The sequence below is a fragment of the Bidens hawaiensis genome, unplaced genomic scaffold, assembly GCF_021521415.1.
Source record: "Bidens hawaiensis isolate Kalapana, Puna unplaced genomic scaffold, B.hawaiensis_p1.1 tig00000459_1, whole genome shotgun sequence".
Taxonomy (NCBI): Eukaryota; Viridiplantae; Streptophyta; class Magnoliopsida; order Asterales; family Asteraceae; genus Bidens; species Bidens hawaiensis.
The window spans coordinates 225,676-251,622 of record NW_027491031.1 but is presented as its reverse complement, the minus strand read 5'-3'; the positions used below and the strand labels follow the sequence as shown (position 1 = coordinate 251,622).

General features: G+C 36.4%; 2 protein-coding genes across 2 annotated transcripts; one reads left to right on the top strand and one right to left on the bottom strand.

Annotated features, from left to right (window-relative positions):
- Window positions 1-5,211: 5,211 nt before the first annotated feature.
- Window positions 5,212-7,337, bottom strand: LOC143629399 (glyceraldehyde-3-phosphate dehydrogenase GAPB, chloroplastic). The gene is made up of 7 exons (XM_077098687.1): window positions 7,289-7,337; window positions 7,022-7,189; window positions 6,783-6,943; window positions 6,643-6,704; window positions 6,508-6,557; window positions 6,006-6,412; window positions 5,212-5,444 (listed from the first exon to the last, which is right to left on the bottom strand). Exons 2-7 carry the CDS (start codon window positions 7,160-7,162, stop codon window positions 5,309-5,311), a joined length of 957 nt encoding a protein of 318 aa, XP_076954802.1. The 5' UTR covers window positions 7,163-7,189; window positions 7,289-7,337; the 3' UTR covers window positions 5,212-5,308.
- An 11,069-nt stretch (window positions 7,338-18,406) lies between these two features.
- On the top strand, window positions 18,407-22,419 carry LOC143629389 (dolichyl-diphosphooligosaccharide--protein glycosyltransferase subunit 1A-like). The gene is made up of 10 exons (XM_077098678.1): window positions 18,407-18,560; window positions 18,795-18,839; window positions 18,962-19,596; window positions 20,080-20,227; window positions 20,590-20,766; window positions 20,859-20,927; window positions 21,013-21,102; window positions 21,375-21,533; window positions 21,740-21,964; window positions 22,077-22,419. The coding sequence occupies exons 1-10, from the start codon at window positions 18,456-18,458 to the stop codon at window positions 22,266-22,268; spliced, it is 1,845 nt and encodes a 614-aa protein (XP_076954793.1). The 5' UTR covers window positions 18,407-18,455; the 3' UTR covers window positions 22,269-22,419.
- The last annotated feature ends 3,528 nt before the right edge of the window (window positions 22,420-25,947 follow it).

Below are 25,947 nucleotides of genomic sequence, written 5' to 3'. Positions count from 1 at the left end.
CCGCTTCCAAGACCGAAGACTGCGCTCGGTAGCACAGATCTTCAAACTCTTGATCCGAGTGACTAAGGTGTACCAGCCTTGGATGCACCTCCAAGAGTAGAAGGTCATCAGGCGGTCGACGCGGGGCTCCACACCCAGAATGAGACACACCCATTCAAAATGGCGGATCTTGGCGATCGCCATTGGGTGTACCTCCGTCAAGTGTACACCGTGTTTCTCCAATACACGGTACACAAACTTCGTCAATGGGAACCTGAGATTCCCATAGATGAAGAATGCAGCATACACCCCTATCTTGCCCTTGGGGGCATCGTACACCGTCTGGTGAGGCTCAGGAAACTCAGGCTCGAAAGGCTCGAGCATGAACTTCTTGACGATGTACTGATAAAGGTCGACGGAAAGAGCACACTGGCACCCGCCAGCAGTACTCTTATCGTCCTTGTCAGAAGTGGATGTTGGGTTCTCGATATACACGTCGGACTCTTCGGCGGTGACTTCTGGATCGTGAAGGGAAGACATGTTGGGGATGGAAAGAAGAACGATTTCAGGAGAATGCTCGACAAAAGTTAGAGTATTCGCCGGAAATCGCTTAGAAGAAGAAGGAAGTGAAAGTGTGAGTTGAGATGCATCATTTCCTCCCTTTATATACTCATCGCAATGAATGCGATGAATTTAATGCGGAGGAGAGAGGAAAGCGCAGGAGCAATGAGAAGATGACACGTGAAAAGCAAGCTGGCAACAGCTGTCGACAGGACGCGTGCCGTAAGGACGCGTGCCGTAAAATTCGCGCCCACGCGCCCGAAAACTCGCGCCCACGCGCCTGAAAAAGCGTCTGGAATGACCATATAATGTCACGTCGCTATAACTTCCTGCATGTCCTGAAACTGTCAGAAGAAACCGTCGGAAGACGCTAACGTCCCTTCAACAGTTTGGACTGTTCTTATCCTTTCACCAACTCTTCGAATTTCAAAAAGATTCAAAAAGACTCAAAAATAAGAGGGAATATACCCCCTTACCTTGGGAAGTAAAAAACCATAAGACAAGTGCGGGTACAGTGTCAAGGCGAAACCCTTCACATACTTAGCACTTGCAGGGAATTGAAGCCAAGAAGGATCTTATGGGCCGTGCTTGCGGAAAGGGAAATAACACCTCCGCATAGCGGGAACGTTGAGAACTAGCTTGTTTGAAACTTCAAGGCGGAATTGGTGGTTTAACATAACTGATCACTATGTCCAAAACTACCAAAACCTCGTGGAGAGCCTATACAAGTGAAACTCAACGCTCCCGACTTGTGGAGAGGTTAAACACCTACCCGCATCATAACCAAAGATCAGGCAGAAAAGTCGGGAATTTTTGCAAGTGACATTAGGAAAACCGCGGGAAGAATCCCCACGGAAAACCTTAAAAAACAAAAACCTCTTTCAAAACCCCTTGCTTAAAGTCTAAAAGTTCACCTCACTAATTCATGAGAAGAACAATGGACTGGGGGACTTGAAGAGGTAGGTCCCCGCAAAGCCCAGTTGGACCCGCAAGACACACCTTGATGGGGTACGTCTGCGCAAAGACCAACTGGTTCCGCAAGACCCACCATGCTCAGAGAAATGAAGACCTTACACGCAGTAAGCCAGCTGTTCCCGCTAGAAAGCCTCCCTTGGTACAGTACCCTGCCTGTTCCCGCAGCTATGGGTACAAGCTGAGAAGGAAGGCTACCCGCACTAACAGTAAAGCTACACGCATAAGGCACTAACTCTTAATACTTCAGCAATGTCACCTGAAGAAGGAATGAGCAAGGCGGGAATATTCCCGCCCAAAAGAGCCAGTCCGTATGCTTCTGGAAGATCTTTTGTACTATACCTGCCAAGGTATGGACAAAATAGACAAGATCTGACCAAAGCAGCCCATGAACCAATCACAGGGTGACAGCTCACCGACAATAGTACGAGGAGGAGCATGCTCCAGTACAAAATGTCACTATCAGCCGCTGCCTACCCACCAACCCTCATCGTGGCACGTACATAGCCTGTAGTTGGTGGAAAAGGAATAGTACACAGCCGGCCATGTCACTATCAGCCGCTGCCTACCCACCAACCACCAGCATGGCACGTACGTAGCCCACAGTTGGTGGAAAAGGAATATTATACAGCTGGCTGTACCTGCTTGGAAACCTACATTCGGCTATAAATACTCCAACACCTTGGAACGGTATCAGGAGAGATCATCTGATATTATCTTATCGTCTCTAGCTATTTCTCTTAATATACACTTATATTCAGAGTAATCTAGTCTGATTCTCACGCCGGAGGGTGGTCACAAGGAGGAACCCCCCCCCCTTCTCAGTGACGAGCTCACGGTGTCTGTTTTGCAGGTTGAGAAGAATAACCATCTTTGCCGGACCTAACCCTAGTGGGAAACATCTACTTAACCCTAAGATTATCCTTAATCTACCGGGGTCACTTAGTGTTTCTTCAGTTCATTAATCATACCAAACGTTAAAGCATATACAGGTTTTTAGTATATATTGTCTGCTCCTATCGCTTCTTCTTCTTCTTTCTTTGTAATACAAATACACTACACAACTTTATTCAAACTATTAATATCGTGCTTGACTTAAATATCAGAGTGGAATCACGAGGCTTGACAATTGACCCTTCTTCTGACTATAGTTTATTGCATTTCTTAAACAAAATATACTCAATACTATGAATTATGTGTCTTTTTGTACCTCACATTATAGTAAGCTCGTATACTTTATATCATTCAGGATTATAATTATATATAACTGGTATCTTAAAAGTGTGAGGGGTCCCAGTCGAAAACGGTTATTCTCAACATATTGGCCCCCACTCAGTGATAATAACATTTACCCACATATGAAACAAATAGGGGATCTTTGATTAAGGTATGGACGTTTTCTTCTTCACTCTCACTTTTCATTGTCACTTGCATGTATCAAATCTTCTACTAATTCTCATGCTGAAAGTTGGTCACACGAAAGACTCTTGCCTGTGACGAGACGAACAATGCTCATTTCTACAGATTTTAAGCCTTCAATTGGATACAGATCACCATCATGCCCATAGAACTCCGTCTACTTAGCCTATAATGGGTTTACTGATTCTTCATTATACGTTAGTTGAATCTAGATTGTGTTGGGGATAGAAAATAAATATATAGAGTTGGCAATAGTGATTGATGGAGAATGGAGTTACATACATGATTTAAGTGTAAAAAAGTTATATACCTTAGGGGTGTTTAATGGAAGTATCATAAAGTGAGGTGCATTTAAAGAAACAATGTAGTTGGCAACCGGCAACTCCAGGTGATCAATTGATGGATGTCAGGCGGGAACACGTGTCAACCAGTTACTGGCAGTTGACCTGATCCATGATTACCTTCATTGTATCCAACTGAAAACCAATCCCAGCCCTTGGATTTATTTCTTGGTACACGGTAGGTTACTTAACGTTTGCCGTTAACAGACGGTAAAAGTCGTGTGTATGCAGTATTCTCATCACACACGTGTCGGAAGATTAGTGGGTGTATTGAAGTTATTGCGGCTAAGATTTATTTTTGAAGATAATATATGATAACATTTATTTTGCATTATTTATAAACCCAACATATTTTATAATTATTATGATATCAATATGTATTTAGTGTATTGTTTTTTACATGTTAAAATAAAATAAAAAGCAAAGTAGAGAATTGTAAAAACTACGCATTAATTTAGACGTTTTGTTTTAATATAAAATGTTTTGTAATCACGTATTATAGTATACGTTGTCTCTCTCAAATCTCAATAAATAATAAAAATCACTTTCTACAAATGTATTAAACGTGAACCTTTTGCTAATAATAGTAGCTAAGAGTTACCAATTTGCAATGACATAATATTCGTTTTCTATTGATTATATAAGAATAAAATGATTGTTATGTTTGAATACGAATACACGCTTGTGTTAACCTCACAGGGGTATCTCCTTTAGCTGGTTTGAGGGATAATGGGTTTGTAGCTGGGCAAGCAATGAAAAGGGCTGAAACGAAGAAGGTGGAGAAACATGCTAAAGCCTGCGAAGAGAACCAACATGTTTTTGTCCCTCTGGCTTTTGATACCTTTGGCTCCTTGGCACCGGAAGCTATCCGTTTCTTAACCAGGGTCCAACGGGTTGTGCATAGCAATGTGTCGACTCCAAAGGGGCAAGGGTATGTCTTTAGCAGGTTAGGGTTTGCAATTCAGAAAGGGGTGGCGGCGCAGCTTGTTGCCCGCCTACCTGCTATGTTGATGTAATATCTATGTTTCTACCATGAAATGAAATTGTATCTTAAAATAAAAAAAATACGAATACTTTTTAGTACAAAATTACAAAAAAATGTTGTTAATATAATATGACGTTATGTTTGAATAAGAGTACTTTTTAGTACAAAAATACAAAAAAAATTGTTGTTAATATAATCTGAAATGATTATTACTCCGATGATATATATTATTTTAGTACAATGATTGTTAAATCAAATATTGATTGACGAGGAGGTTCTACAACTTGTCCAATTATAGAAGTATTTTATATGTCTACAGTCTACACACATGTTTGTTTAATATGTGCAACAAGGCACTGAACCATAACATCTTCGTGATCTCTCCCATATTAAAAAATTCTAGATGTAACTTATGAACTCCTCACACCAACAAATTTATAAGTTAAAAGGTTTTATATCATGAAGGCAAACTTACAAAGCTCTAGCGGGTTGCTAGACCCAAGCAAACAAGCGAATACAAAATTATCGAAAATCACCAACCACAACCATTTATCTTGTTGCACAGGCTCGCCTGAAGATTACACAAAATGAATCATGCTATTGACCGGATCTCAGATCCATGCATATGAGGGAGATGATTTAGCCTTGTTAAACACCATTGTAATCGAAGTCTTTAACTTAGCTTAACGGCTTCTCAGATGAGTGTATCTAATTATTAGGTATGATAAAATTAGGGGTTTCTTTCGGTTTATCGCATGGTTCTAATTTCTAAGGGTTTTCCAAGTTTGATTGCAACAAAATATTTGTTTAAACGGAAGAATAAGACATCTATAAAATTCTTGAAATGGTATGCCACAATAAACTAGAAGGAGTTAACGTTAGACAATTCCAAGCAGTTCAAACATTAATTAATTTTAAAAAAAGACAATTCCAGGCAGTTCAAACATTAATTAATTTTACAAAATAAATCATCATGATGTCGTATAACAATGACATTTTATTGCAACCTCCAAATAGAAGAAAATATTATTAAAAAAATTAATAAAAATAATTAAGCCTCGTAAACTTTGCACTCTTCATCGGCAGGGTTTGTCTCGCAAAAATCCTCCAACGGATCTCCACTTCCCGGTGCAGCAACCCCCGGCCATTTGGCCGCCACTAGGTGTGCCAAATCGACAACACGTTGACTACAACAAAATGAAAGACAAACACATTAGCTCCTTTCTAATAGAACAAAAGACCTCAATTCATAGATAAGCAAACATGATCACAAACATGGGTAGATTTTCAACTCGTTTTGCGTCGTCTGGCGTTTGTTAAGCGAGTGAAAAAGTCAAACGCCTGACTTGCACTGAACCTTTTTTTATAGTGCATACATTCTATAAACAATATTGTACACTATTATGCTTGTTTCAACCCTTGACCCGAGTTATTTAAAATAAGTAAGTGAAGCTTTCAACTCATTTACTTAAAATAGGTTTGTTTGCATATATTATGACCAAGTGTGTAACCGGTCCATTGAATCAAAAGGTTGACCTCAATATGCATCTTTTCAATATATAAAATCTCCTAATCATTTTATTCTAGAAACTATACATCAATAATATCCTTAAAAAAGAAAACTGTTTGGGTCAACTCAGTTCATTGTTTTCCACACGTTTTAAGTTTTTAACATAATCAAGTTAATTATTTTGACCTAAAGTTGAACATTGTTGAAATAATAATTTGTTTACTAATAATTAACATACCTGTATCCCCATTCATTGTCATACCAAGCAACAACCTTGACCATATCATCACCCATAACCATGGTCAGTGAAGCATCAATAGTGGATGAAACATCAGAGCATCTAAAGTCAACCGACACGAGTGGCTCGTCACAAACCGCCAAGATCCCATTCAACGGGCCGTCAGCTGCTTTCCTAAAAGCCGCGTTCACATCATCAGCCGTGAGTCCCTTTTTAGCAACATTGACCACAAGGTCAACGACATAGACATTAGGCGTGGGGACACGAAGCGCTATGCCATTAAGTTTGCCCTTAAGTTGAGGCAACACTAATGACACGGCCTTGGCTGCACCCGTGCTTGTTGGGACTATGTTTAATGCTGCGGCTCTAGCTCTCCTTAAGTCACGGTGTGAAGCGTCTAGTAGCCTCTATATATATCACATGACAACAAGGTACAACACGTAAAGCAGTTAGTACAGCTCAATATACGAGCATGATTAATTGATTAACAAACATTAAGCACCTGGTCACCCGTGTAAGAGTGAGTTGTAGTCATAGTTCCCTTAACAATATCTATAGATAAATCGAAAATAGTTAGCATAACTGGTTGTACGGTACAAGTCATTTATTATTTGAATAACAAAAATCATATGCTTACTGAATTCTTCGTCCAAGATCTTCACGAAAGGAGCGAGGCAGTTGGTGGTGCAAGAAGCGTTACTATACGAAAACGATAAAATTTCACAAAGTTAGATTTCGCATGTGAAAGCCTTAATAAAAAGTTGCATAAAAACACACCTAACAATGTTAGCAACATTATGACCATAATCCTTCTCATTAACACCAACAACATATGTTGGAATGTTGGAACCCTTTGCGGGTGCTGTGATGATCACTTTCTTAGCGCCCGCTTGGATGTGCTTGCCCGCCCCTGGCCCGTCCACAAACACCCCAGTCCCCTGATTGTTGTTACATAAAAAAAAACATTATAGATAACAAACCTTAAAAATTAAATTTTGAGAAATAAAAATATGTACCTCGATAACAATGTCAATACCGAGTTTGGCCCACGGAAGCTTAAGCGGGTCTCGGCTAGAAACAACCTTAATCGACTTTCCATCAACGCTAATCGTCTCATTATCGACGATCTTGACATCGGCTTTGAAGGTGCCCAACATAGAGTCATACTTGAGCAAGTGAGAAGCCTATACACATCTAGCAAGTGGTGAATTAAAACTAGTAATTAATAAAGCTTTGGAGACTTGTACACTTTGCATTAAGCATTGTAAGTGACTTCGACTTACATTCTTAACACCGCCGCTGTCGTTGACGACCACCACCTCGAGTGGGGAGTCCTTCTGGCCATCGGAGAAAGTTCCGGCCAATTCGTCCGAATCCGTTGATTGCTACCTTCAGTTTTGCAACTGTCTCTACCTTAACAGCCACTGATCCTACAGCTTTGTAATTCAAATTTTAAAAAACCAAAATAATATAGTATATGCATATTTTGATGATTTGGGTGGGATACTTACAACAAAACTAAAGTAGTTATGTTTCAAAGACAATAATAATTGTTATAGTTTTGAAATAGCGTAATAATAGTTACTTTCACTACTTGATGGATGCAGACGAAACCTTAGGGGTAAATTGGGCGTAGTTGCCGCTGGATCGCAGGCCAGAGAATTCCGCTACTTGTGATCTCTGCAATTAACCAAAATTTGGATTCAAAGATGAATCTCCTTTGCCTTTAATTTGTTTTAAAGTAAGGTCATATCTAGATAGCTATTTTTATATATAAAAAAAACAAAAGGAGATATATACCGGGTGACGGTGGGGAGTCGAGTGGAAGCGAGAGCTGCATTCGAAGCCATGGCGAGTGAAAACTCAGATCTATGAGCTGATTATATACGATTGGATTCTTTGAAGAAATGAGTGGCGGGAGAAATAGATAAGATGATGTTTCTAACATGAACCACTCAACCATCATATTATTATTATTATTATTATCTTTTTCTTTTTTTTTGGAACTTATTCACTTTGCTAATCATTAAACTGTATTAACGACCCGTAGAGAAGTGTGACCACCAATAATATTAATTAATATTTCATTTTATAAGGTAAAACAAACAAAATTAACGTGACTATTTTAAAGTTATTGTATTGTATGAAACTGAAAATAATTGGTTATAACTAAAGAAGTTTCAAGAGATGTGTTTAACATATTGGAGATTGTATTGATCGAAACAAGTCAAGTTTTATCAAGTTTGAGTTGAGCCTGAGTCTCAGATAAAGCTAAAGCATTATATTGGAAGATTCATTAGGCTTGTCGAGTCTTAACGAGCCTAGCTAATGTATTTTGGACTTTTATGTATTAATTTACAGTGTACATCTAAGCTCAGGCTGAACTTTTGCTCATTTATGGTACTACACACGAGCTTAAGTGGAGCCGCTCATTAAGGTTTTTTCAATTTTATATATATTTAAATTGTTTAATAAATAACAAACGAGGTGAGCTCGTGTTTGAGAAAACGAATCATAAGCCAAGCTCGAGATTTGGAAAAAGAGCTGAAACGAGCCATGCTCGAGTTCTAATAAATCAAAACAAGACGAGTTTGCAACTCAAGTTAAAGGTATTATAATCAATCACACACAGTTTCTTAAACATTAAAAACTAACCATATAACATATCCACATGGCATCTAAGTGTATGAAGTGGTAAGTCTCATGTGAACAAAAATACAACATCCACTTCATAAGGTACAACTTACAACAAATTTATTTCCCTCATAGAACACCCACTCAAAAACATCACATGTATAAAAGTTGTATATAGCATTGCATATCTTCAAATACATTTTTGAAGTCAAATTCACAACATAAAACATAGTAAAGTCAGATATTATTTAAAAATAAACAACTTTTTGATGATCAAAACACAAAATAAATTCAAGCAACGGATTTGGACGTTTCAGAAACAACGGGACCATTATCGTTTGAATTCTCATCGTCTGATTTTAGCTGAGAAGATACATCGTCTATAGCTTCATTCAGTTGAGCTATTTTTTCGGTCAGTTTTTTTACGCATTCTCTAAAATAAAAACAACATGAAATAAGTTAACTACTTCAAACAACTAAAATTCATTAAAAAAATAAGATTGTTAAGTGTGTGTGTACCTCCAAAGCCTTCTCTTCATCATAAATAAAAGCAGGCAATTTCCTGAGTAATTCTTTTTTGTGAGCTCCAGCCAGTGCCTTACTAATCTGGTTTAAATCAACATTATAGTTTGTTTAATTAAAAGCAAATTGCGTAAAAAGCTATCGAACATCAAAAGGAAGGTTAACGTGTTATATATGTAACCTGAGGTGCGTACACAAAACCAAGTGTGCCCGCAGTTAATCCTCCAAGAACAAAGCCACCAACAAATGCATTCCCACTGCTCGATCTTTCACTGTAAGTTTAAACAACAACTCGGGTACTTCACTAAAAAGAGTAAAATAACCGTAACTATATATATATACGAGTTATGTATTTTATAACCAAAGTCAGGTACTGATGATCACCTGTATTGAGCTTGAACAGAAAGTGCCCTTTTAGTTTTAGATGTGTGTAATTGTACATTGCCCACAAGACTTGGACCAACCAAAAACTTGGTGCTTTGGTCAAATGACTTCAGAGAGGAACTGGAACCTACATTTAAGAGGTCGGATCAATAATCAAATATATTTCCATTAAGTTAAATGTTTATCTTTTTTACTTCACACGTCTAACTAACTAACTATCACATATTCAATGCATTTTGTGTTCAATGATCTCGTTCATAATATCCATGAAGCGGATATGGAAAGAATATTCACGTTCTAATGCATGATAATCAAAGACGACGATGAATTGAACCATTTTTGTCAAATAACAATGTTGTAGCATGTATAAAACAGATGACGATAATTAATAATGGTAATTAGGAATCGAGAACAGTACGTACCATGTGACAATGGAGTTGGATAGTTGGAAACGAAGGAATTTGATAGAGCAGCCATCGGTGTGGATTTGATTTGATTTGCTTTGCTTTGCTTTGCTTTGCAGCAGAGATCATATTAACTTAACGGGTGTTATTATTTTTTTGTGCGATGATACCAATGCTTAATAGCATTGGTAATAATGACAACCTACACTCCAAATTAATTCAGTGTTTTTCTTTTTCTATACAAATTAAAAAACAAGTTAATAATTGTGGACTTACCGTAGTCTTATATTAATACAGTAATAATTTATTTATGGCTCTAAGTAAACATCGATCATATTTTCACATGTTGTTATGTGTCCTCTGGTTTGGGATGCTATAAACAGTGGTGCAAAGTTCCACCTCTGTTTGCTTTCTCGGTGAGAGATCTTATGGACGAGGATGGCGACAACGGACCCATGCGTAATCTCCCGAGAGGCCACCGTTGTTAGAAGTATAAATAAAATGACTCATTGGTGCAATTAAAAGAATGTTTGTTCATTAAACATTGGTTAAGAAAACTACACGTTAAGTTAAATAGGTAGTGTTAAGGTATAAGCCTAACATTTTTACTAGAACTAGACTCGGACTAAAACAGGCACATAGATTAGGGTGAGGCAACTCGGTGAGAGTTTTACTGATCAGTCAAGGTTCCATCTTGTTTTCCTGTCAATGCTTTCGATACATTCCAGCATGTTAAAATGACAACTATAAATGCAAAGACCGATAAAATTGAACAAAAAATAAGAACAGAAAAAATGCATTTTTATCAACATTTTTACCCATTTTGTTGAACTTTGGGAGCTCAAACGGGCCAAATAAAATGTTTGCTAAATAAGGAACCGGTCACACGGGTGGATAGTCACCCAAAGACCAAGTCGATCACACACAACCGTATATATTTTTTCATTCACATTTAACTTGTTATATATTTATGTACATCTAATTAGCGAATTAGTTCTTGTTTAAAAACAAGAAATAAGGAAAGCGGAAATTTTTATCAGGACTCGGGTCAACCTAAACATAACGAAAATTTTTCAGAAATGGTGTTTATGTAAAAGTTATTTCAAAACTGGTATGCTTTTGAGGGTTGTTACAAAAATGGTGAAACCGTGGTTTGAAATCACGGTTTGGCTATTTTTTCTATGTACGTGTCAGATTGGTATTTTTGAAAAATAATATTTTTGATTAAAATAAGTCAAACCGTGGTTTGAAACCATGGATTGCGTGAAAAAGTTAAACTTAATATCACTTTTAATTGTATGGTGGTTTTGCTAGTCAAGCCGGTTTTACTAGTCAAGCCGTGGTTTCAAACCACGGTTTGACCTTTATCTTTTATTTTTTTAATGCCGACAAGTGTCAATATGCAATAGTGAAATTTGATTTCAAAGAACAAAAAAACAAACAAAAAGTATCACATATGAACATACTAAATTAAATTGGAGAAAAAAGGAAAAAAAACCTTAATTTGAAACCAATGGTTGATTAAAAACAAAAAAATAATCACATGTGAACATATATACTTATCAGCATATAAAAAATTAAAGAAAATGATCAAACCATTGTTTCAAACCAGATGTTGATTAGACACAAAAAATATTCACATGTAAATATATATATACTTATCGGCATTTAAAGAATAAAAGAAAATGGTCAAACCATGGTTTCAAACCACGACTTGCCTTATTTTAATCAAAAGTATAATTTTATGAAATACACATCTGACACTTACATAGAGAAAATAGTCAAACAGTGGTTTCAAACCACGGTTACACCATTTTTGTAACAACCCTCAAAACCATGCCATTTTTGAAACAACTTTTGCATAACACACCATTTGTGAAAAATTTTCAAACATAACCCATATAACCAACTTGCGTAAAATTGATTAAATGCATTTTGAAGAGAGAAAAATTAGAGGTGTAATCGAGCTGAGCCGAGCTCACCTCGTTTAATTTCACAGAGCTCGAGCGTGACTCCTTTATTGTTTATAAATTATCTAACTAGGTTATTTATTACATCTATAACTAGTTTTGTATATATTTAAAATTATAATTTAACTAGTGTTCTTCTCGGCATGTTGCGCCGGGCAAGTCAGTAAAATCTGGGCGATGGTAAAACTCAAACGTTGATGCGGTAAGTCGACGCGAATTCGGTCGGTTTTGGTTACGTGAATTTTTGTACCATAACTAAGACAAAAAATAAAACCAAAAAAAAAAATATAAAAACTAGGGTAAATCAATTGTGTGGCGTCGGTCGGTAAAACTCAGGATTAGTAAAACTCAACCGTTATCGATCCCGGACGTTGAGGTGGTGAATCTAAGCAAATTCGGTCAGTTTTCGTATGTCTATTACGGTACCGGAACTAAAAAAAAGAAAATCAGCATTCGGTAGTTTTAACTTCCTCATTTTCTCAGATTTTGAAATGCCATTTTCACCGTATTTAACCAGTATAAAGTGTTACAAGTCACATCTTCGTAAAATTGATTAAATGCATTTTGAAGAGAGAAAAATTAGAGGTGTAATCGAGCTGAGCCGAGCTCACCTCGTTTAATTTCACAGAGCTCGAGCGTGACTCCTTTATTGTTTATAAATTATCTAACTAGGTTATTTATTACATCTATAACTAGTTTTGTATATATTTAAAATTATAATTTAACTAGTGTTCTTCTCGGCATGTTGCGCCGGGCAAGTCAGTAAAATCTGGGCGATGGTAAAACTCAAACGTTGATGCGGTAAGTCGACGCGAATTCGGTCGGTTTTGGTTACGTGAATTTTTGTACCATAACTAAGACAAAAAATAAAACCAAAAAAAAAATATAAAAACTAGGGTAAATCAATTGTGTGGCGTCGGTCGGTAAAACTCAGGATTAGTAAAACTCAACCGTTATCGATCCCGGACGTTGAGGTGGTGAATCTAAGCAAATTCGGTCAGTTTTCGTATGTCTATTACGGTACCGGAACTAAAAAAAAGAAAATCAGCATTCGGTAGTTTTAACTTCCTCATTTTCTCAGATTTTGAAATGCCATTTTCACCGTATTTAACCAGTATAAAGTGTTACAAGTCACATCTTCAATTTTTGGTGTTAACATTTTATTTTTAGTGTTGACATAAAAATGCAGGATATAAGAGGAGAGGATCCACAATATGGGTTGATAGAAAATGGAATGGAATATGAAAATGTGCATGGATACACACAAATGGGTGCCACCACCACATATTCCGACACTATAGTTGCAAACGGACCATTCCAACAATCTTCATGGTCCGGTCACCGCCTCTGGACCCACTGCATCTGCTAAAACAAAAACAAAATCAGCATTCGGGTTGGTTTTTGTTACGATAATGGAACTCAGTGGGTTTACGCGAATTCAGTGGGTTTTCGTCACGTTCATCACGGTACCGTAACTAAAACAAAATAATACAAAGAGAACAGCATTCAGTCATTTTTCTTTACGTTCATTACATTCCGAAACTAAAACAAAAAAAATACACCGATACGGTGCCGCAAACTGACCCAATGGGGGCTTTGCGGCACCAAACTTTTAAATTGTTATATATAACAATACATACTATCATTTATATCATCATTACATATAATAATATCCATCTAGTTTGTAAATATTATGTTATATTAAAGAAAACTAGTATATTTACAAATGGGCTCATTTAGGTTCATGAGCCTAGTGAAATTCATTTAATTTCAGAGAGTTTGAGCATATTTAAGTCGTGCTTGATTCAAACTTTTAAAGAGTTGGTCTCGAGTAGCCCACGAACAACTCACAAGTAAATTATGGAGAAAATGAAGAAACCAGATTGTATTGCCATAAAATCAAAGAAGGAAAATTTATATTATCATATATACCACTATTTAAATAATAATAATAATAATGTTATCCAAAATTCTGTTAGTATATTGTGTTTGCATTTTAATTTTGAATATAAACTATCCTTGCTCTAAATTTCAATTTCAACCACTTTCAATTTCTTCTTGATATGATATTCTCAGTCACAGTCTGATTTCAGTTACAAACAAAATTCCTACATTAATCAATATTCTGTTCGTTTGTTGTTGAATTAGTTCCAATTTTGTAATCAAAGAATTAGTTTAGTTAATCAATTTCAAGTTCGTGGTTCTTGATTAAGTGCCGTTCTTAATTCAATAAATTTCAATAGTTCTTGATACAATTCAAGTTCCTCGTTCTTGAATTAGGGTCCAATTATTTAATCAAATTGTTGGCACAGTAAACAGGGGTGTTCTTTGGATTTCAGATTTTTCGGATAAATAACCAATAATAAATAAATATTAGTTAATAAAACAATTTCATAAGAAGAGTAAAACAAACTCAAACTATAATCGTCTTTTATCAGACACTTTTTAGCTGTTTTGTTACATTTGTTGTTGATAATAAATGAAAAACACAAATTAAAAATAAACAGTCGATCCATAATAGGTGGAATGATAACGGTCGATCATGACATGTTATATCTAAGAATATATTTGGTTTAAAATTAAAAGTTTATTTGGGTTTTTCGGGTAGACCCGAAACACATAAATAGACCTGAGAACCAACACGAATTACTTCGGTTCGGGTTCAGGTTAGTCTCTTTCCGGGTTCGGGTTGGATTAATACGGGTTCGGGTATGAGTTTTCTCAGGTCGGGTTTCGTGTAAAAGTGACAGCCCTAACAGTAAGCCCCTTTAAATCAAAGTTGAATAATAATATCATTAATTTATTTAGTGAATTGATTGATTGTTTGATCTTTGTTGTTGTTTGGTATTTCATAGGTTACGAAGGTTGAGTTCCAACTCAGTACCGGCTAGACTACGTGTGGCAACAAAACAAGTACGGAATTTGTATCGCGTGTGTGTTTGCCCAAATGTTCGCTATATTTTTTAGAATGAAAGACTGGGAAAATAACTGTCACGTAATACTGTCACGTAAGCCTCTCGACACTTGTATAACTGTTTTTAAAGGTAACCAGTTATGCATCACAAATTGATGGACCTTTATGATGAAGCATCCGTCGAGGCTCTTAAAAAGATATAGAATCTCAACATATACCATGTATGGTTACCATAGGTAGTAAATGGACCTAAGTCAAGGCTAAATAGGCCCTTTAATATGATTATGAGCTATTATCACAAAGTCGTCGTTCTAGTGAGTAATTTTAGGGCCCAGTAGGAGGATGCTCCCCATGGTCGGAGCGTGCACCATGGGGGACCTCAACTATAAGCAAATTGTCAAAGAAACCACGAAAGAAAAGTCGCTTGGCTCATAATCTGAAAGGGGTTATCCTCTTAGCGGATCATGTTGTTTTAATCCTTGGCATCTACGTTATTAGACCCCACCACTCAAGCCCAGCGTATACATCAAGAACTCGTGGGGGGAAGCAATCGGGGAACCGCGAGGGGAGGGGGGTCATGCATTGGTTTTAGTGGATTTCTTTGAATACCTTGTCGGCTTTCATAAACATGAATTCACATCTTAGCTTTGATGGTGGGTTTTCATTGACTGATTTTTCTATCTTGACTTTAGTATTTTAGTTTTGAAGGTGGGTCTTGGTTGACTTTTTTTTCCATCTTGGCTTTAGCTTGTCACAAATGTTTAGATTGCATGTTTTGTTTGTATTCTTTTAGTGTGTTATGAACGTTTATACTGCATGTTTAGTTTGTGTTTGATTGTTTCCCAATTATGCCAATTCGCAAAAGGTTGAACTCAACTACCAGAATACTTTTCAAACAATGCACTTATAACCATATTAACAAAATAATCATAGGCATTAATTAGCTTGAAGTATACATAGTATAGTTCAAATTTAATCCTAGGAATTAATTAGATTTAAGCAAATACATCCGGCACACGACATAAAACTTTGGGAACTGGTTCGACACGTATACCCGTTTTAAATAAAAATGGGTCGTTTTAGGGTTCACCTACTTAAAAACGGGCAATGTAGGATTCAACTATTTAAAAATAGGTCATGATGGGATTGACTATTAACATGTTTAGGTGTTTAGGGTATAACTTTAATGATACAACTCAACATGGTTTTGTTTATCTCTATACCCACTTTTAAGATGAGATCATGTTTCCTTTTTTTTTTACTTTACATAGTTATTGAACACATTTTTGGCTAAAACAAAATTAAAAGTTTTGATAAAAACGACATTCACGTTTACTAATATTAGAAAATATAGGATAATTTATCCCGAGTTTGAATGAAAATTAAGATATTGCTTAAACAGTTCGTATTCATGTTGACCCGAATTTATACATATCCAAGTTAGCGTTGAAATATATGACAGTGACACTAATAAAAATACGGGTCGTGTTTGAATTCAATAACTCAACTCGTTAATCCGTAACTCCCAACCAACCAACCCGACACAATTACCCCTATATTTAATCCACTTCATTGATTAAAAGCTTTACATACATGCATCAAGAACATCATTGTAGAATTCATGTAAATCCAGATAACTATCATATGCTTCCTACGAAGAAGCAACAAAAATATACTTGTTTATTAACAAAAAGTCATCTATGCAGCAATAAAGATAAAATTAATAATCAACAAAGTAGGATACCCTATTCAATTATATTAATTTTTTGATAATGAGCCTTTTTAGGAGTTTTGCTAAATAACTTTTGCTTTTCAAAAATTAAATAAACAAATAAGCAACATTTAAAAACTCACCCAAACACCCCCTAGTTAGTTTGAATGGTAGGTCGGTGGTTTAACAATACTAATGATAATAACAAAGATAAGACGAGAGCTATGAGTGGATATACAATAAACGTAGGGTATTCTATATATCGCTTGGTTAATCATACAGTTGTGAATTTATACTCATTATATCGTATCACCGTATTATAGTCGCAGTGGGGACCATTTCCTATCACTATCTCAAGAGATATTATGGTGTGATCTTGTGGGCCTCTTTGATCGTGGTTGTTAGGCTAGAATCTATTTTGTCTTCTTTTAGGTAGATGCGATTTTTTTACGTGTTGTTTGTTATTTTAGGGTATTATCATAAAATTGTTAATACAAATGATGTTGAATGATCAAGAATTAAAAGAATATAAAAAATTAAATAAAAAAGAAAGAACATGAAAGTACAGTCTGAAACATCTAAACCACTTATTAGTTATAAAAATAAAAACAGCTGAAAGTTTAAGTTTCTTATCGCATGAACCTATATTTATACATGATTTTTTACCATTCAGCTTTAGTTACAAACTTTGATTATTAACTTTGCCATAAACTTTCACATATATACTTTTTGGTACGTTAACTTACTTTCATTTATTTACTTTTGGGCATTTCAACTTTGGTAATGAAACTTGTACTCTTTTAAATTAAACTTTTACATTTTGACCCATCAACTTTGGTAAGTGTAAGAAAACTTATACCACAACGAGGGTTGCAAATGAACTTAACCGTACCGAACGAAGCCTTGTTTATGTTTGTCCATTTCACATTAAAGTTGTTCTCGAACGGCTCATGAACGCTAGCTGAACGTTGGTATGGATTGGCTCTCCGTCCACCATATCGATATTTTATGCTTTGAAAAGCTCATTCGAATCCTTATCGATGGGGGCATAGTTCTAAACGTTTCCGGAGAAAGATCATTCCCCAAACTTAACCTCATGTCGTCCCTCGAAGCCTAGTGTTATTTACGCAAGAAGTACGTCGCCGTTTTAGCCCATGTTACTACAAAAGCCCATGAAGAAAAGAAGCTTTCTGATATCCCGGTCGTCCAAAATTTCCCCGAAGTCTTTCCCGATAACCCCCCGGTTCGTCAAGTGGAGTGCCGCATCGACCTCGTGCCCGGAGCAAATCCCGTAGCCAAAGCACCTTATTGCTACCTTGGAGATGCAAGAACACTCCAACCAAATTCAAGAACTCACGAACCGAGTTCGTCTCCATGGGGCGTACCCGTCTTGTTTGCCAAAAAGGACGGTACCCTTCGAATGTGCATTGATTACCGCGAGCTCAATAAGCTTAGTATCAAGAACTGTTATCTTCTCCCGTGTATCGATGATCAACTCCGAGAAGCTACATGTTTCTCCAAGATTGATCTCCGTTCGGGCTATCACCAACTCATTGTCCACAAATATAACATACCCAAGACTGCCTTTGGTATCAATTATGACCACTTTGAATTTCGAGTTATGCCTTTTGGGTTAAGGTTAACTAATGCTCCCGCAGTTTTATGGACCTTATGGATCGTGTTTGCAAACCTTACCTTGACAAGCTTATGGTTGTCTTCATCGATGATATATTTCGAGTCCGAGGCTGAACATAGGGGTGATATTGCACTTACCTAAAAATAAAAAAACAAATATTTAGAACATAAATGAATAAGTTATTACACTATGAAATGCACCTATAGAAGTTGCTCATTTGTTGTGACTCCGATAACATAAACCCTAATTCAGTTCCGTTCATCTGAGCGAGTGAAATGATGAGTAGATTTCGATTCGATATGCTTGTTATTTTATTAGTAGTTTTTGTTTGTATACAACATTCGCGTTCCGATCTGATCATCTCCAAGCTCGATCGACGGGTAAATTATAATTCATTCCTATCAATCGCTAATATTAGGTTATTGTTACCATTACCACCACTTTTATTATTATTATGAACAAATGTTGATTCGTTTTATTCAATTCATGTACATAGTATGTATGTATAGTTACAACAACATTAGGTGATTGTAGAATTCATGTTTGTATGTATGCTTATTACTGCCTGCATTTTGATAATATATGCTTATGCCATCTTCTTTCTGTTGCTGCAGATTGATCTCACTTCACAGTTTGTACGCCTCACGTCGTCCTTCAAGGTAGCTCTCTCTTAAATTTATCAACAAATTTAATTGCATTATTATCTTTTTACGGATATATGTAAAATAATATCTAAATGATTTTGTAGCACTGCTTTTGATTGATTTCTCCAACTCTTTAGGTGGATAATACTGGTCCTGATCCAGTTTCGGAGGTGTATTTTACCTTTCCTGAACACCAAGCAAATAATTTGGCGCTTCTGGTGGCTGTTAGCACTGAAGGAAGAGGAAAACAAAGAGTTTCTGCTACCAATCTACCGGTCGAAGTCAAGCAACCTAATGGTTCACCACCATCATTAATTTGGTATGCTGCATCTTTGCCCAAGGAATTGGGTAAAGGAGAAAGTTTGAATGTCGATGCTTTCGCGGTTTTCACACATTCATTGCGACCTTTTCCAGAGCAAATCACTCAGGCTGAGCAACAACTCTTTGTATACCAGGACAGTGCGCATTTTACATCGCCTTATAATGTTAAAGTTCAGTCACTTACTGTTCAACTGCCCAGTGAAAATGTAGAATCTTATACGAAACTTGAAAAAACCAAGTTTTCTGGCTCGGAGATTAAGTATGGCCCTTATGAGAATGTTCCTGCTTTATCCCACTCGCCGGTAATTATTCACTTTCCTAGTAATAAGCAATTCGCGATTGCGAAAGAGTTGGTAAAAGAAATAGAGGTCTCACATTGGGGCAATGTACAAGTGACTGAACATTATAATATTATCCATGGTGGTGCTCAGAGTGTGGGCGAATTCTCAAGGTATTACATTAGATTTTGTCGTTGGTTTTGCTATTTTAAAGGTGTTAGGAGTTCTAAAACTCATTATTGTGACTACTGGCTGCAATAATTAGTTTTTACTTTTTTTTTGTTTGGATAAATTTATTCTGCTTTTGATTATCTGATTATCAAAGGGTATGCATATTCCTTTTTCATGTTATGTCATTTTGTGTGTTAGTTTCTAAAAACACTTACTATTTGATAAACAGTCAAAACAACTGTTCATTTTCATAATTTCATTTGATTATTACAACTTCAAATTACAAAAGTCCATCTAAACATTATCTTCTAGAATACATTTTATGACAACTGAGTATGTGATTCTGAGAATACATTTTATGACAACTGAGTATGTGATTCTGATTACTCAGAATCACATAACCACTTTCAAAGTGCACATGCATAAAACCTGTTTTGGTGACTTATAGCTTGATGTTTTCATTGACATGTTGCGGCTATACTCAGGCTGGACTTCCAGGCCAGACCAAATGTGCGAGGTGCATCAGCTTTTAGAAATCTTGTTGCCTTATTACCACCAAAAGCACATTCTATTTACTACAGGGATGCCATTGGCAATATTTCAACATCTAATATACATGGTGATTCAGTCAAGGTAGGATAATGTTCAATATAAGCAAATTCCAGCTTCACTCTTACTTTGTAGACGTAGAAAATTGGGAAGGTAAGTGGGTCGAGTTGACCGGAATCACTTTTTCTCTATTAATGTTGAAGTTTGCTGTGAACAGTTAATGTGCAAATTGTCAGATGATTACAAACATTTGATAATTTCAGTAAGAATCTGTTTTAACAAAATGATTTAGGAGGTTTTATGTATTGAAATTACACTTCGAGCGATTTGCAGTTTTCTTTTTTAGTTAAGTTTTACTAGTTTACCCTTATTACCAATTTATAAGCAAATGGGTTGGAATTGCAATCTCAAACGTTTTACTCACCAATAATTCTATGAACTTGCAGACACTGTTTGAAATTGAACCTCGATATCCTATGTTTGGTGGTTGGAAAACTTCTTTCACCATTGGTTATAGTTTACCGCTTCAAGACTACTTGTTTCAGTCAGAGGGGGCCCGCTTCCTTAATATCACTCTAGGTTCACTCTTATATGATGTGCTTGTTGAAAATCTTACTTTGAAGGTATTTTTCTGATGATCTCATTTGACTTTGACCCTTCTACATTTGTCTTAGTTGGTTTATGTTGTTTTTTGTTTTTTGTCTTCATTTTGTAGGTTGTTTTGCCTGAAGGATCAAGAGATATATCTGCTTCAGTTCCTTTCCCTGTAAAACAGTCACAAGAGGTACTACAAAACCAGATATTAAAAAAGCTGCTGTAATACTTTAAATCTGTAATTACTGTGTTAACATTCTTATGGTTCTTTTCAGACAAAGTTTTCTCACTTAGATATTGCTGGTAGACCCACCGTTGTAATCGAAAAGATTAATGTTGTCCCAGAGCATAACCAGTATATCCAGGTATTCCATACCATTCTGGATTGTAAGTGAGTGTTTGGATGTGCATTTTTTAAACTAGATCATGTGGTATTGAATAATCAGATTTAGATAATATGTTACAATAGGACGTATCGCAGGAGATATGTTTTCGTGTTTAAATTTGTGACAGTTAGATTTTCAGTTAGTGTTTGGCAAATTCTAGTTATTCAACTGATAATAAGTTGACCTAAAAGGACTATTTTTTGTTATTGTGAAGTATCTCAATTTAAAGCATAACATTACATTTGTTTCAGGTTTACTACAAGTTCAACAGCATATCATTACTTACAGAACCGTTGATGTTAATATTTGGGTTTTTCACCCTGTTTGTTGCTTGCATCATCTATATGCATGCTGACCTCACTATCTCAAAATCTTCCGTTTCATATTTGGCAAAATTACAATGGGATGAGGTATGTGAAACATTAGAATTAGTAACGTTTTTGTTGTTTATAGATGTGGCAAAAAAAGGGTGCCTCGGATTTGATTGTAAAAGTTATTTCATTTTAAAGCTTTATGATTGAGTCGGGATGCTCTGAAACACCTTTAAGTCCAAAAGTTTAAAACGCTTTTTTATTAATAATCCTTGTGTTTTATATTTTTAATGTTTATTTTTCAGGTTCAGGGAACTATTCAGCAGATTCAGGATATCATTAATCAATGTCTACAAATCCATGATAAGCTAGAAGCTTCATTAAGAGAACTTTCTAGAACAGGTAATGTGCAAGCTTGTAAAGCAGTCCGCAAATCAGCTGATGGTTTATTGAAGGATCTTTCAAAAGATTTGAAACCCCTTTTGGCTCTCTTGCAATCTTCTCCACAAGCTGCACATATATTACACAAGGTTTGTTGCTATTTTCTCTTAAAAGTTTTAATCTAATTTACATTATTTTTTGTATTAACTGGTTTTCTTTTATCTACCATGTAATTAATCATTGTTTTGGATATGTGCATAGGTGGAGGATCTGGTTGCTAAGGAGAGAGATTTACAAGAAAAGATTATGCTAAAACACACAACAGTGGTGGACTGTTATGAGAAAAAGTCAATGGGACGGGATGCTGAAAACCGTGTGGCTTCAATCCAACAAAAGATTTCAGCTTTGAAGCAGGAAGTTGATGATCTTCTGGAATTTGTTGATGATATTTAACTGGTAATCAGTTTCCATTTTTATTTACTTTGTTATTTTGTTCGACTTAACGACCTTGAATCGAGTAGTTTACATGACCTAGTTTTGTGCTGCTTTGAGAGACGCGAAGAATCGTGTTGTTTGCGATGATTTTTATACCAAATAGACTTTAGCTTTTTTAGTGATGATGATGATGATGATGATGTTATACTAGATTTGGCAAATACTTTTTAAAAAACATAGATAATGGTTCCAGTTTAATAATGAGATATTTGGGGCTGCTTATTATCATAGAAGTGCTTGTTTTAGAATAAACAATCAACAAACAGATAAATGGTTTTAATAAGCAGTCCTTTTGTGTGCTCCGAGGTTGGGTGTCGACGAATGGGTTATAAAGACCAATCCGATCCATATAATCAAAGTGGAGACTTCTCGGGAGGTCATCTATCTTAGAATTACTCTCATTCAAACAGTCCTTGTGTGCTCTCCTGGTTGGGATATCAACAAACGGGTTATGAAGACCGAACCTTATTATGTGTATTATTTTGTTGCTTCTTTTGTTTGGTGTTGTTGGTTACGAGTTACAACTAACGGATTATAAAGACCTATCCGATCCATATAATCAAAGCAGAGATTTCTCGGGATGTTCGTGGGTAACATTGATTCTCCATTTGATTTGGTTACGGTTTGGTCAATTCGGGTTTCTGCACGCCCTAGAAAGAATAACAATGAGATGCTAGATCTGGTAGGTTTGATCCTTGTAACATCCCGAAATTTCAAGATAATATTAATTATATTACTTAATAATAGAGGGAAAGTTTACTCGGGTTATCGGGATATAAATAGAGTAGGAGTTGGTATGGGTCGGGCTGGTGTTGGGTAATGGATATGGGCTATGGACTTGGGTTATGAACGAAGGAAGGAGAGTCCATGGGCTTAAGCCCATGATCCCTAATATAAATACCCTTAACCACCATTTCTCACATATTCCATACACACACTCAAAACACACACATTCCAACCGATCAAGATTCGAAGCCGAGACCCGAGATTTTGTTGATAGATCTGAGTTGGTAAGGTAAGAACAAATCCAAAAAATCTAATAATACTGAAAATGGTTAGGATTGGATGGGTTAACCGGACCCGAAACCCAAACTGCCCAAATCGGACCCCTAAAACGTCGATTTTAGGCCGATTTGATGGTTGGGATTTGTAGGCGCCGATCATACGATTCCGTGGGTACCAAAATCGAGTTATTTGGCTAAGAAACGAAGGATTTATGGGCAAACAGATCTGCAGCGCGATAACTTCGCCTGCAAGATTAAGTTCGCCTGATGAACTTCGCCTTCAAGCGTAACTTCGCCTTCAAGCCAAGTTCGCCTGATGGCAACTTCGCTGTAAAGCTAAGTTCGCCTAGCTGGTAACTTCGCCTACAGCCAAGTTCGCCTAAGGTTTAACTTCGCCTGAAGTCAAGTTCGCCTGATGGCAACTTCGCTGTAAAGCTAAGTTCGCCTAGCTGGTAACTTCGCCTACAGTCAAGTTCGCCTAAGGTTTAACTTCGCCTAGAGCTAAGTTCGCCCGAGGGTTAACTTCGCCTAAAGCCAAGTTTGGTTAGAAAATAAATTATAAAGCGATAAGTTAAAGTAAGCTAATACTAGGCCACCAGATTAGATCAGACGAGTATTGATACGTGTAACTTGTACAGTCAGCCGAGCTCAGTTAGAGAAGGGATTTACAGCTATCAGAAAAAGAAGCAGAATTCAGGTGAGTTTCTAGCCCCATTCCTTGTTATGTTTTCGGGGCTGTGTGCATACTCGATGTGTTGTTAATACATTTATCCTAAGTGATAAGTGTATGTCATATGTGATATGTGTGATAGATATGAATGATTGTTTGTCAGTACGCGAACGATCTTCGGATATTGCGCGTACTGTCAGGTTAAAAATAAAGGTACGAATATTATATATCGAAGATGTATGAATATTTCAAATGAATACTTGTCGGGGCGTGAACGATCTTCGGATATTGCACGTAACGACAAGGGGTATGGTTGTTAAATGAATGAGGTAAAGAATGCCTAGAGTGTTCTTATGTTATAATGTAAGTATGTGTATATAGGTACACGAATGGCATGTGAATTCTACGTTCGACATAGTAAGTTAGGATGGCAAATCCCTCTAGCTTCCGTCGGACATAGACTCGGCTGGTAATGGCGTAGTTAAGGACTGCGAGCCTTATACGTGAAGTAGATGATATATGTAAACGTAGATAAGGACTGCGAACCTTATACGTAATGTAGATAGGCGTCAGCATAGGAAAGGACTGTGAACCTTATACGTGCTGTATTTGTAGCATAGGGGAGGACTGCGAACCTCGTACGTGCTATGAATTAGGTTGCAACATAGGGAAGGAGTGCGAACCTTGTACGTGTTGTGGATGTATTTCAGCATAGGAAAGGACTGTGAACCTCGTACGTACTGATTTTGTAGCATAGGGGAGGACTGCGAACCTCGTACGTGCTATGAATTAGGTTGCAACATAGGGAAGGACTGTGAACCTTGTACGTGTTGTGGATGTACTATGGTATAGGGAAGGACCGCGATCCTTGTACGTGGTAAGGACGGCGAACCTTGTACGTGTTCACGACCTTGAGTACAGGTATAGACGGTGAACTATGAACGTACTCTCGGTAGACTGAGGTTAGTGATTGTAGATATGTATGTATGTATGGTAGCAAGTATGTATGTAGAACAGAAGGGTAACTAGTGAAGTATGGATATGTATCTACGGATATGTACGTATGTGTATGTATTGTATGGCGTTCGATTAACTAGAACTCACTCAGCGTAGCTGACTTTTAGTATGCACGCAGGTGAGCTGATTATAGAGTTAGCATGAGGATGACACACGGCATGGATTGAACGGCTGGCATCTGAAGAAAGAAGTAAAGATGTTTTAAATATAAAGTTTTGTGTTATGGTATCAAAGAAAAGATTTAATGTTTTGTAACAAATGATTGATGTTTTATATTCCGCGAAAAGTTTTAATAAACTCTGATTTGAAGAACTGTGTTTATGAGTAAATCCGACGCTAAAGTAGGGCTACCGGGTTCGGGGCCTTACAATCCTATACCTTAATTCATGAAAATTACTATTCAATCATTTTTATTTGTTATTTTACTATAAATTCTAAAAACTTTATATCTTAATATAATAAAATCAAATTGTTCTAATAACTGTGAGTGATAGATGCTGATTTCGTACCCAATCTAATATTTGTCGGGTATGATATATACCGTTAGTTTGTTAAAAATGGCCTTGATTTTCAAATGCGTTAATCACTATTTTGGTTTTTAATTATTTGTTACTCATGAAAGCTAAAAGCATAAAGGATTTTTAAATTAAGATTTAGTGGACTCGGTACATTATTCTACTACCTAAAGACCGATGAAAATTAAAATAAAATGCTTACTGACATGGTTAACAAACATGCGTGTTTTTAGATAATTTAACTATTGTATAATCTAATATCATATTTGTCCCATACCTACATAAGGTTTTAAAACTAATTTCTAGACGGGTCCTATGTTTTGGGTTTTGGGGTTATCCGTTGGGTTCAAATTCGTTTGTCATCACTAATCAAAATGATATTCAATGTCTCAAGTAGTTGTTTGCCCATGAACAACCCGCAACTAGACAAT

Excerpts from the sequence above, each read along its gene's own strand:
- LOC143629399 (XM_077098687.1), bottom strand. The coding sequence starts at position 7,162 with ATGTTGGGCACCTTCAAAGCCGATGTCAAGATCGTCGATAATGAGACG. Across the intron at positions 6,705-6,782 it reads AATGTTGCTAACATTGTTAG|TAACGCTTCTTGCACCACCA; the intron begins GTGTGTTTTTAT and ends GTTTTCGTATAG. Across the intron at positions 5,445-6,005 it reads GACAATGAATGGGGATACAG|TCAACGTGTTGTCGATTTGG; the intron begins GTATGTTAATTA and ends ATTTTGTTGTAG.
- LOC143629389 (XM_077098678.1), top strand. The coding sequence starts at position 18,456 with ATGATGAGTAGATTTCGATTCGATATGCTTGTTATTTTATTAGTAGTT. Across the intron at positions 18,561-18,794 it reads TCTCCAAGCTCGATCGACGG|ATTGATCTCACTTCACAGTT; the intron begins GTAAATTATAAT and ends CTGTTGCTGCAG. Across the intron at positions 20,228-20,589 it reads TACATGGTGATTCAGTCAAG|ACACTGTTTGAAATTGAACC; the intron begins GTAGGATAATGT and ends ATGAACTTGCAG.